The following is a 13,409-nucleotide window of genomic DNA, read 5'->3' on the forward strand; positions in this document are numbered from 1 at the left end:
GGATTATCTTCCAGCCTAACTAGCAGAAGGGGTGTGAGCCTTGGGACCACACCAACCTTGCTTCTGATCCCAGCTGCAAGGTTTACTTGACCTCCCTGAGCCTCAATTTCTTCCGTTATAAGAAGATACTTGCAACATATACCCTATAAGCTTGCTGTGAGCGTTAAGTTAGAAAACGTGTAAAGAAAAGTAAGAAAGTCCACTGCTGGGCTCATGGTGGGTGGTCCCTAAGGAGGAGCAGCTGCAGTGGTGGAAGAGGGAAGGATGCAGAGGAGGAGGACCCTATCCTCTGAGGCACACACTCTGAGCTGAGGATTGTTGGGCATTGCCCTGTGCCCATTCAAAAAGCACCAACCTGGGCTTCCCTGGCGGCGCAGTGGTTGAGAGTCCGCCTGCCGATGCAGGGGACACGGGTTCGTGCCCCGGTCCGGGAAGATCCCACATGCCGCGGAGCGGCTGAGCCCGTGAGCCGTGGCTGCTGAGCCTGCGTGTCCGGAGCCTGTGCTCCGCAACGGGAGAGGCCCCAACAGTGAGAGGCCCGTGTACCACAAAAAACAAAAAACAAACAAAAAAACCCCACCAACCTGGATGGGCATGAAAAAAGTGGATGGATGGACATAATCGCTGTATCTGGCACAGGTCAAGAGTGTCTAATTATGTCCCGTTTACAGACCTGCATACAAATGGAATGGTTCAGATGATGTGACCAGGATTTGAAAGGAAGCTGTGAAGATTAAAAAGGGCTAGATAAGATCAAAGAGAAACTGAACTTGGGAAAGAGGATGCCTTCTCTACTTCACTCACACCGCCACCTCCACCACCATCACCTCCAGGCCATGATTTCCACCTTAGGACTCTGGGTGCTCGGAAATGGGATTCAGGGGTGGGTGGGAATGGGCCTGTCTTCCTGTGAAATCCTCAGGCCTGTTTCCACTGTCCCACTTTAGGTGAGAGTATTTGTCACCTCTGGGTCCTCATACTCTCATCTTAGCGACATCTTCGGTGACACTGGAGTCTCAGAATCAGCTATTCTTTCCCTTGAAACGTTACGATCTGCACAAGAGCACAGGTAAACACCCAAACAAGGATCCGAGTGTACAGACCTTTTTCCTAGAAGCCTAATGGAACACTGACCCATGCCCTGAGCCTGGCTGGTTCCTGAGAGTTTGAGAAGAACGGGATGAATGAAGTGACTTCTGAGTGTGTGTCCAGATCTTCTGGCTCCTGAGTTTTACACCAAGGCCCTCGAAGTCTGGTGTTGCCACTCGAGCCTGCCTCCCTGATCACAAAGCCCGTGCAGCCAACGCACACACAGGCAGACGGAACGACATAAATCACTGCAAGTTAATGGCCGCAGCGGAAGAGGGGGAGTGTTTCGTGAAACCAAGACTCAGTCCCAGATTGGCAACCCTTTCATCTGGCAGTAACCTGGTGCACATGGAGAGAGACAAGTCATCTTTCTGGCTGAAAGAGAAGCATGACTCACTTGATTTCCAAGTATTTCAACATTCTCTGAAAAATTCAGTCGTAGGCCAGAGTCCAGCACTCACAGGGTGTGCTGTAACACTCACTGAGCACTGTCACGAGGGCCGCCAATACTGTTTCTACTCCAGCTCGGGGGAGCACTCAGATCCGATCGTGCGGCAGCCACACAAGTTCTTGATGAGCTCCTATGGTCAATCACACCTTTGTGTAAATAGCTTACACATCACACTGATTGTGTATAGACAGCCAACAGTGCACAACCGCACACGGCCACTGAAGCAGAAAACCAACTGTACTAGGTTACGTGCTCGGCACACCGCCCCAGGCCTGACAGGCTGCCTAAGTCGCTTGCATTTCTGACCATCTACTCTATTTCCCCAAACTCTGAATTCCAAGCTGTTTGGACTTTGGGGAAAACTTTCTCAAAATTTCTCCTGAACCTCTGTTTCTCCTCCCTGCCCCTGCCCTTTGCTTCTTCCACCCTATTGTCATCTAAAAGTTGTCTGATGAGTGAATGTGGCTGCTTTGCACGCTAGGTGGATTGGGAGGCAAGCTGGATCTGAATAAATCCAACACTGGGTCTGCGAGGCAGCGAATGTATCTGCAGCAGGTGGCTGCAGCTGCCGTCTCCCGGTCCATAAGCCATCGCTCTGCCGCATACAGGGAGTCCCAGTGCATGGATCATTTCCTATAGTGGCTGCGGCAGGGCTCGGAGAAAAATCATGCACCAGAGCACGCTGGAAGGGATGACCTCACCAGCCCCGGCACGTGCATGACCAGGAACGCAGGCACACCAACTGTTCAGGGAAAAAATGTCGCACTTCTGGGTCTCAGGGAGCATTTGCATTTCGGTTTAAACTCAATCTGTTTGAGGGTTTGTATCCTCTAAAGTGCTTTCGCCTTTAACATTTCAATCGGTACGAAAATAGGAGCTACGTAGGGGCTGGACTCGGAGCCTTTGCTCAAGGTAAAGCAGGTAGTCAGCGGCCAAGCTGAGGATAAAACGAGACCCACCGACCACCTCCACTCCACCAAAGAGACCTCATTCGATAGACACATTTAATTCTAAAATACATTTCCCACATCTGTTTTTTCATTTACCCAGGTGAATCTAGCTAGACTAATTTGTCCACCTACTTTTTAAGTCTTTTTCAGACTTGAGTCTGAAAGTAAAGGAATGAAAGTCTGTTTTGAGTAGATGCCACTTAGTGACATCTTAGTTTTGAGTAGATGTCACTTAGCTAGCTAGATAATTTTTGAACCATCTGCGGCCTAGAATAACTGTGAGGCGGGATTTAAAATTTCTTTATGTTTTCTGTAGCTAAAAGTTTGGTGGACAATCAATGAGACTGAAAAAAGTTAACACTCTCATTAATCTTCAGAAGATGCAGAAGCGGGGGGAATGGAAGGCACAGCTCGCCTATGCGATCCCGTCACTGAACCAGTCATCAATAAGCACCTACTATATGCTGAGCACGGTGCTGAGTGCCTGGGGTAAGAAGCAAGGGGAAACTGAGAGAAAAGTGGGCTAAGCCACTTGGCGAAGTCCAAGTGGGCTAAGCCACGAGGGACCAGAGTGGCACTGCTTCGAGAGGGGACGAGGGATTCGCCATCTAACTGGGGAATCGGGAGAGCTTTTGTTATGGGGGTCCGCAGCAAGTGTGGCTCTAAGGGTGAGTGCATAGTCACCAGGGATGGAGAACAGCAAAGTGAAGGCTGTCCCAGGCAAAGACCTGGGAGGAGGTGGAAAGCAGAGTGAGGAGCTGGAAGGAGGACAGGGTGGTCGCTCAACGCAGCAAGGCAGAGACTGTCTGAGTGAAGACGGGGCACCTCCCCACAGTGTAGGGGCAGCCCTCCCAGTCCCATAGGCAAGAGTGTGGCCTTTGCTCTTTAGTCATTGATGTATTTTATTTTATTTATTTATTTTTTTGCGGTACGCGGGCCTCTCACTGTTGTGGCCTCTCCTGTTGGCGGAGCACAGGCTCCGGACGCGCAGGCTCAGCAGCCATGGCTCACGGGCCCAGCTGCTCCGCGGCATGTGGGATCTTCCCTGACCGGGGCACAAACCCGTGTCCCCTGCATCTGCAGGCGGACTCCCAACCACTGTGCCACCAGGGAAGCCCCACTGATGTACTTTAATAGCAACTTGGTGTGGGCAAGGATGGAAACAGTGGTTGCAGGGAGGGTCTGAGGGTTCAGATTTGCACTTTGAAAAGATGCCTCTTCCATTTACGACCACATAGATGAACTGGAGTGAAATAGACCAGACACAGAAAGATACATGTTGCATGATGTCACTTATATGTGCAACATATAGGAAAAAACCCCCCAGACAGTAGAATGGTGGTTACCAGAGGCTGGGGAGGGGGTTGGGTGATGGAAGGGAGGGAGGGAGGGAGGGAGGGAGGGAGGGAGGGAAGGTGGCTGGGCGAGATGGGGTGGAAGCATGGGCAGTCACTGTTGAATGGGTGTAGAGTTTGTCTTGCAAGATGAAAAGAATTCTGAGGAAAGATGGTGGTGATGGTTGCAATATAAATGTACTTAAATATTGTACACAATATAAATGTACTTACACTTAAAAATGGTTAAGATAGTTATGTGTATTTTACCACAATGAAAAAATTTTTTAAATAATGAAAAGGTAAAATACTTTTGGAAAATTAAAAAGAAAGAAAGGAAGCAAAAAGAAAAGAAAGGTTGCTTCTGGCTGTATATGAAGAAAGGGTTTGAGGGGCTAGGGTAGAAGCCAGGTCAGAGGCTACTGCGGCCTCTGGCGGAGCTGGTGGTGGTTTGGCCTGCGTGAGAGGGGTGGAGACAGAGAGGGGAAGGAATGTGGGTGTGAGTTAGGGGTGGAATTCACCAGACTACGCAGCTTGTAGAGGCCAGTGAGGAGAGACAAAGGTAGTGTCAAATTTCTTGGCCTTTGGCTTGTATCCCTGGATGGATGAAGTACCGGAGGCAAGCAGGGGACATGGCAAGACAACCAGGTTTGAGTGGAAGCTCATGAGTTTTGTTTTGTACATGCTGAACTGGAAGTGCCTTTAAGACACCCAAGGGGCGACATCAAATAGACAGTTGTATTATTTTGTTCAGCATTTTGGTTAATAAAAGCAAATGGTTATTGAGAGTTCAGTGTGTGCTGAACACTATTCTAAGTGTGTTAGGTCCTTTATTCCTCGTACGATGCTCCAAAGTGGACATTGTTACTATCTCCCTTTTATACAAGAAGCAGCTGGGACTCCAAAGAAGCCAGGGAAGGAGCAAAGTTGGTTGTCTTGGGTTTCTTCTTCCCAAAATGCATGGCATTTAATAATGCTTGAAGAAACCCATCAAAACAGTTATGTTATATGAGCAGTCTTTATGGTACAAATAGATTTGGTTCTTTGGTTCTCATTCTGGTATAAACTAGGATTTTTAAAAAATAAAACTCATTTGGAATTAACATATACACAGTGCTATATATAAAATAGATAACCAACAAGGACCTACTGTATACCACAGGGAACTATACTCAATATTTTTTAATAACCTATAAGGGAAAAGAATCTTGCCCAGGTTTCCACATGTAATAACTGGCAGAACCTGAATTTGAACCACACACTGGCTCTAAACACTTAATAAGTAATGTTTTCCATACTGCACAATGTGGAAACCAATAGGGGCCAGACTGCATTAGAAAAAAAAGTTTAGAAAACCATATAAAAGCGTGTCACACTCATAAAGTAAGAACTACTTCATGTTTTGTGTCTGGGGGAGAGACACTGTGTGCTATGCGCCGCATCAAAATGCAAAATATATTTCTTACTGTGGGTTGCAGTCAAAAGGCCTGAGAAACACTGCTCTCTGCTATATGCATCCATCCGAACCCTTCAGGAAGGGAGGATGAAGATTCCCCTCACGGGATACCTGTATCTACCTTGCAACAGAAAAGTCAAGGTCTAATTACATCAATAAAACTACATACCTACAGAATGCCTGTTATCCTCAAATAGTATGTTTAGAAAATCAGTAGTTATCTCAAAAACATCTAATTTATCAATATTCCATCAGAGGAGGGGAAATTTCACTTTGAATAGACACCCAGAGGCTGCTCACTGCTCAGAGAGTGACAACTGATGATAGCAATTAAGGCAACGATTTACTGAGCACTTACTGTGAACCAGGCACTGTACTGCACTATGTTATTCACAGGTATTACCCCATTTATCAAGGCCTGTGGCTCAGAGCTCTTGTTTACCAGGAGTAACCACCTGAGCTGGGATTCAAAACCAGGACCGCACAAGTCCACAGTAATGTCCTTCCCGTGATCAGGCTGCTTCCCCACATCTAGCCACGATCGCTTCCCAAGAGGTCAGTGGAGGATGCAGCCTTGGTGTTCAAAGTATTTAGTAAGGTAATTGTGGATTAAGTGGGACTTGCGAGTCAACTTCAACCCCCAACACCATTGCTTCCAAGAGGAAAAGTTTTATTGGCAAAGAGCCAATATATAAATGAATGCTCATGAAAAATTCAAGAACCCCTTAATTTGACTATTCCATTTTCAAGAATTTATCCTACTGATATTCTCACACAAGAATATATAAGAATTTTCACTCTACTGTTGTTTTTAATACCAAAAACCTGAAAATGAGTTATCTATCAATAGGGGTATGATTAAATAAATTATAGAGCATCTAAAAAATGGAAATACTGTCTGGTGTTAAAAAAATTGAGGAAGATCTGCATAAGCCAACATGGATAAACACTCAAGATATATTACTAAGCATAAAAGCAAGATGCTGAACAGTATGTACAGAATAGCCCCATTTGTACGGGAGAAAATGGGACTTTATACAGTGACTGAAAGCATCTGGAAGAATCCACAATAAATGGGTAACAGTTGTTACCTCTGGGGAGTGAAGTGGGGAGTCTCCACGGGGAGGAAGATTAATTAATTTTATTTTGTTTATTTTTTATTGAAGTATAATTGATTTACAATGTTGTGTTAGTTTCACGTGTACAGCACAGTGATTCAGTTTTATGTATATATATGTGTGTGTGTGTGTGTGTATACATATATATATATATATGTACATATATATATTCTTTTTCAGATTCTTTTCCCTTATAGCTTATTACAAAATATTGAGTATAGTTCCCTGTGCTATAAAGTAGGTCCTTGTTGGTTATCTATTTTATATACAGAAGTGTGTGTATGTTAATCCCAAATTAGTTTTGTTTTTTAAAAATCCTGGTTTACACAAAAATGAGAACAAAAGATCCGAATCTATTTGTACGATAAGGACTGCTCATATAACATAACTGTTTGATGGGTTTCTTCAAGCATTATTAAATTCCATGCATTTTGGGAAGAAGAAGCCCCAGATATCCAACTCTGCTCCTTCCCTGGGTTCCTGGAGCTACCTGCACGAAGTCTCACAGCAACTCCTGTCACATATGAAGACCCACCCTTGGATGAGGAGAAGGCAAGAGCTGTTTCATTAATCTTTATATCCTGGGCACTATGCTTAACGTCTGACAATAAGAGGGCCTTGGTTATTCATTGAATGCATAAATCCAAGATGCCCTGTTCCCCTATTTCTCAACTGCAGAATGTCATTAATTCAATAGTTTAACCATAGATTCAACTGCTCAGTATATAGAACTAGCCAACTCTCAGTCAGCAGGACTGTCTGTAATTCTAACTGTATAGACCTTAAAGCTCCAACACAAATGATACAAAACATTCCACTATGTAGAGAATTATAAGAATTTTGAATTTTAGACTTCGATTTTAGGAAGGCAAAAGTTTTATTAAAATCCTCCCCAAATTTTTTGATTAGTCCAAAAGTGGTTAAGAACAAGTGTCAGAATTAAAACTTCAGCAGGCTTGTTTTGTTAGTTTCTAGAACTTAGGGTTTGCGTTTGTCTCAGAATATGTATAAAACATCATAGCTGGGCTTCCCTGGTGGCGCAGTGGTTGAGAGTCTGCCTGCTAATGCAGGGGACACGGGTTCATGCCCCAGTCCGGGAAGATCCCACATGCCGCGGAGCGGCTGTGCCCGTGAGCCATGGCCGCTGAGCTTGCGCGTCCGGAGCCTGTGCTCCCCAATGGGAGAGGCCACAACAGTGAGAGGCCCGCGTACCGCAAAAAAAACAAACAACAAACAAACAAACAAAAAACACATCATAGCTACTCTCATGATCCTTTTAGGATAGTTCTGGATCAATGTTTTTGATGGTTTTGATAAATATGTGTGGTCTGCTAGATTTCTGCTTCTTATTACTGATTGGGGACCAGATAATAACTCTAAAGGGCAAAATTCTAAAAACTATCCATTATTAGGGTAAACGTTAGGAATGCGAGCCATGGAACCACTAAAATGGTGTTAATTTGCATGTCAATCCCATTGAGGTTTCTGAGTCTAGTGTTGGCTGATGACAAGTAGACTCATTTCCACATGCAGAGCCCTTCCTTCCCGGGAATCTGCATGAACTCTCAGTGTGTGCTTGCGAGTATCACACACGTATTCTATGAATTTCTGAATTTCTCTTTTCCACGTGCAATAGGAAACATCCTATGGTGTTTTGTATGGAGAAGGCAATAGGAAATGCCTGCCTTATTATAACTGTGCTCTCTGGCAGAGTAGGACACTACTTTGAGGGTGAATCCAACTGGAAGGAAGAAAACTAACCATTTTATTTAATCCTTCATTTTACGGATGAAGAGATTGAGCTCCAGAGAGATAAAATGACCTTCCTCCTGCCTGGTGATTGGCTGGGTGGCAGGACCAACCCAGACCCCTGTTCTTAAGAGCAGCACCCATTCTATTCACCAAATCCTGCCCCTTTAATCAGTTTAAGTTATGTTTATGCGAATACTTATTACAATGATTGGGATGATGCTGTAACAGAAAAAAAGTAATGCTAAATCATCTCCAAATGTCACAATTTTTAAGAACAAAGGGGAGTCATGGCACACTGCTGATAAGGTGCTATGGTAGGCCAAATAGTGGTCTCCCAAAGACGAACACACACTATTCCCCAGAGTCTCTGATTATGCTACCTTACACGGCAAAAGGAACTCTGCAGATGCGATTAAGCTGACGGTCTTGAGATGGATAGGTTATCCTAAATTACCTTCATGGGCCCAAAGTAATCACAGGAGTCCTTATAAGTGCAAGAGGGATATGAGAGATCTGGAGAAGGAAATGTGACAATGGAAGCAGGAGTCAGAGGGACGTGATTGTGGCTTTGAAGATGGAGGAAGGGGCCACGAGCCAAGGGAGGTAGGCAGCCTCTAGAAGCTGGAGAAGGCAAAGAAGAAGGTTTTTTAGGAACTCCAGAAGGAAGACAGTCATGTTATGTTTCAAGCCATGAAATCTGTGGTAATTCGTTGCAGCCGCAGTAGGAAACAAATACAGGTGGTCAGGGAAGGCATCTGAGAAGGTGACATTCAAGCTGAGACGTAAAAGCTGAGAAGGAGACAGCTGTGCTAAAACCGCAAGGAAGAGAGCTCCAGGCATGGGGAACAGCACAGGCAAAGGCCCTGATGGCAGGAATGAATGGGACCCGCTCAAAGAAGGGAAAGGAGGACAATGTGACTAACGTGTAGTGAACAAGAAAGGAGGGCAGGTGAATGGCCTCAGGAAGCAGAGGTCAGGCTGGTGGGAAGCCCCATCACTGCCTTTGACAACTTGGAGCCTGCCACGCTATGGAGCTGCATGGGCCACGGTTCTCCCTCTTCTCTGCTTCACCTGAGCTTTCCTGTTGAGACTTACCAACCTGACCTTGTGTCATTCAGGCACCCTTCTCTTGGTTTCTAGCCACTTCAGAAGATCACAGACGTTCAGGGTTAGAAAGAAACCTCAGAGACCATAGGTCCCATGGCTCATACAGGACAGGAGACCTCTTATATCTTCTCTGCCCACTGACAGTCCAAACCCTGCTTCCACTTCTGCTTTGAATCCATTCCATTGATTCAGATCCATTTCTCCTGGCACTGGCCACCAGCTCCACCCGTGTGTTATCGCAAACCTTATATGCTTATTCTCCATTCTTATGATCAGGTCAAGGATGGAAGCATCCAACATGGGGACCCAGTAGAGCCTAATCTGTGATGACATTTATTCTGACACCTTTGGCTGAATGGAGGGGTGCAAATGAGATCATCAAACGGCAAGTGCTACTCTGGGCGAACAGAGAACCCAGCTGTGTGCTGAGGTGTGTGATGGGTCCCATCACACCCAGCTGCTCAGAGTGGCCTGTGCCCTCTGACAAGTGCCAAAGGCTAGTGTTTGCCAGGAGTAGCTCATAGCATAAGGGCTGCAGTGGCGCAGAAGGAAAGAGAAGCAGCAGCTAACACTTATTTAGTGCCTACTGCATAGCACAGATCTGCACAAATTTGCCTCCGTTAAGCCTCACAGCAACTTTTCTATCACCATTTTACAAGTGAGGAAGACAAGGCTGAGGTACATTTGTCCATGACGGAGCTAGACCATGAAGCCAACTTTTGTCCTTATTATTCCATCCTTGTATATCTTTTGCCTATCTTATCCATCACCAGAAGGAAGTAAAGCTAGATTTTTTTATAGTTATAAGATTTTACTTCAAAACTTCTTAAGGGCATCCTTTGTGTTCCTGACTTCTTCACACCGAGGATTTTAAAATTATACATAGATATTCCTCTGCCCCAAGGCGTGAAACTTGTCATTTCACAGAATTATCAAATTTTATAACGAAAACTGGTCCTATTTTATGGATAAGTACACTGAGACTCAGCACACCTAAATGCAGCCACACCATAAGTGCCACAGCCAGGGCGAGAACCGAGGTCCTGGTGGCCCAAATCTGGGATCCTTCCCACCAACTGATCTCACCAGACTGGACTTAACATCCTATACCTACTTTAGTCTTAACATCCTGCATCAGTTCACAGCCCTGAGCATCTGTACCACTGGAATCCCTTTCCTTCCCTTTCTTCAACAATAGAGTGTTTCAGTTGGTCCTAAAACCTTTCTGTGTAGGGGTATTTGGAAAGGACGAGCGGGAGACCTAAAAGGAATTACTCTCTTCCTCTCTCAAGTCCTGAGCCAAGATGAAAGACAAAGAGTGAGCAGACAGGAGCCCAAACAACACCTTCATTACTGGTCAAGTTGATGCTGAAGAATATAGTCCATATTTGTGGATAAGAAGGTTTCCTGTTACTGGCCATGCCCCACTTAAGACACACACCAAGAATTAGACAAGCCCGTGCAGTCATAGGCAGTGCTGGACCACCAGTGAGGGGCCTGTTCTTGAAACATGCACAGCGTGGAGGAGTAGAGGCAGCAGACAGGCCAGCCCAAGAGGCAGACAGACAGGGCTGTGTATACTGAGCTGTCTCCTTCCAAACCCACACAGCAGATGAGCTGTCTTTGCTTGATGAAGAGTAAGAGAGTGGGCGAGAGGGCCAAGGAGGGAGATTTGATGACACAGCCAAACCCAACGACCCTGACTAATTTAAATGGGAAGAAAACACACTTCAACGCTGAGCTTTTAGCGATTTACAAAACAATGAAAACCCAATTCCAGGGCAGTTCTCATTTTCACCTCAGTCCTAGCAGATACATGATTTTAATATATAAAATCCTGATCCTGACATCGTCAAACTTCTGTGAGTCCATCTGTAGAGAACACCTCGCTCTAAGCAGCTCAAAGTATTTTTCAGAGTTTCTTTCATGCGCTCATCCTCACGGAACTTTTCTCCAGGCAATTGATGGAACCTAATACGTTTGAAGACACTTGAAGACAAAAAATGCAAAGTGAATTTACATTCTGTGTGGTTTTTTTTAATGCTTCCAACACAAAGACTCTCTTTTCTGATGCGATTCTAATGCTTCTCTGCTAAGCACATTTTTGGCTGTCTTAGCAGCCGCGAACTCTGGATGACATCTGCACATTCTCATCCTGGTGGAAAGGCTGGATTCAGACTCAGGAAGGAGGGAAGCAGCATAACACAGTGAGCCAAGGTCCTCAACTGGGATCCGGGAGGCACGGCGGGGCTCAGGGTACCCCTTGGGCCTCACTGCTTCACCTGTGAGTGCTGTGGGGCTGGCGCATCCTCCTCTCATTGAATGAAAATGTAACGGTAAGTCACAGAGGCTGAGGGGCGGAATACTCACGGATTTCGCAGTTTGCTCCTACCCAGCCACGTGGGCAGTGGCATGTATAACCATTGGGCTGGTCCAGGCAGGTACCGGCGTGATGGCAGGGGTTACTGTCACATTCATTGATGTCGATGTCACACTCTTCACCTAAGGAGATGAAGAAAAGCGGCAGTGAGCCAGGCTAGCTGCCCCAGCGGCTCTGTCCCCCGTCACTTCTCCAGCTCAGCAAAGATCTAAGGCTGGGGTCATGATCTCCTGCAATGCAGCCCAACTGGCTGTTTGTATAAAGTGCAGAACTCTCCCAGAATTCCAGACAAGGGATCCTTTACTTAAGTAAAGCTTAAAAAAGAAAAAGAAATGGCACCGGTAAAAAGAATCTCCTTTAATCTTTTGAATTCATTATCTGAAGCTGATTCCCATATCTGAATAAACCTTTTGAAGTCTATCGGAAAAACAAACTTGGGCTCCTGATTTTACTAAAGAAATATATTTTGTTTTGGATTTAGTCAGCTGGATCTTCTTATTTGTTTTTCTGAAACTCCGGAAAGCCAAAGAACTCACAGTTTATGGTTCTTTTCTTTTTGTAGCCAAGTGTTTGATTGTGTAAGCCTGGGCATTTGACTTTTCTGGATAGTTCTAGGTCACAGACGTGTGCCTAGCCTGAGTCAATTATGAAAATGTACTCCTCTTTCCAAATCCCTGGAAATGCTTCTGGGAGGGATCGAAATGCTGAGGGAGAACATCAGGGCCCCCTAAGGAATGACAGTTGTGATGTCTGGGGTGAGTCCAGTCCTGAAATAATCTCCCCTGGGAAATGGTCCCCGAGGGAAGCTCACATCTGCTCCAGTCCATCCGTCCTTCCCCCATAATGAAAACCGTGACCTGGGGCTCCTGACGCTGCTACACCCAACATTTGGGGGCATCCTTGATCCCCTCAGAGAAAGCCTAGTTTAAACTAACAAACCAGAACATGGGCTGATATCACTGTGGTCCAAAGACCAACTTACAAGAAATAGCTTGTTAGTAGAAGTTACACAAACAAAGCCATCTTTGTGTGATTTTAAAGCGTGTGTATGAGTCAATACAAAACGGGTACACCTCTTAAAGATATCACATCGAAGCTGAAGAAAGGATACTTCAAATTGAGGCAATCTTTCTTAAAAGTGTGAAAATGAGAAAAAGAAAACTTTAAATATACCTCCATTTGCTCAGATAAATGTAAAAAGTGATATATATATATATATATTTAAAATTCCTAGCATTGCTATAGTCATCGACTAAAACAAAAGGGCAAAATCAAATACTCTGTCCATTTTCAAAGGCAATATTTCAGTGTACACTTGGGTAATTACTTCCAGGCTTACTTAATTAGTATTAAAGAGCTTTTCTGTCTGCCATTGGTTTACCTCGTGTTTATAAAACCACCATATGTCACTCACAGACCATTTTCGAGGCAGAATCTCAAACTAAAATGGTTCACGTCTGTTTCACTTCACACTTTTTTCATACCTGGCAGCGGACTGTTTTATTTTTAAAGTAAAATCTGTCAAATAAAACATTTACTACGTCTAGGTCCTACTAGATTGCTTATAATTCAGTAGTGTCTAAGCGAATTTGTTTCCTGCAATAAATATAGTCATTTCTATCAATACGAAAGACATGAAATTGATTGCCTCTTACTAACCTCTTTCAAAGGTTTTCTGTCTATTAATGGGGCAATCACTCTGACTGGAAAAGGGCATAGACTAAACTATTACAAATGGCATTACATGGTAGACTAGTTGAAGAGACATATAA

The 13,409-nt window shown here is 44.8% G+C and overlaps 1 protein-coding gene across 2 annotated transcripts in view; it reads right to left on the reverse strand.

Moving 5' to 3' along the window:
- Window positions 1-13,409, reverse strand: part of DNER (delta/notch like EGF repeat containing) — a 326,228-nt gene that overhangs the window by 8,952 nt on the left and 303,867 nt on the right. For both annotated transcript variants that reach the window (XM_004262614.4, XM_033426041.2), the window contains exon 11: window positions 11,628-11,759. In XM_004262614.4, the coding sequence (XP_004262662.2) occupies window positions 11,628-11,759 (132 nt within the window). The remainder of the gene's footprint in view (window positions 1-11,627; window positions 11,760-13,409) is intronic.

The sequence above is a fragment of the Orcinus orca genome, chromosome 7 (assembly GCF_937001465.1).
Source record: "Orcinus orca chromosome 7, mOrcOrc1.1, whole genome shotgun sequence".
Classification (NCBI taxonomy): domain Eukaryota; kingdom Metazoa; phylum Chordata; class Mammalia; order Artiodactyla; family Delphinidae; genus Orcinus; species Orcinus orca.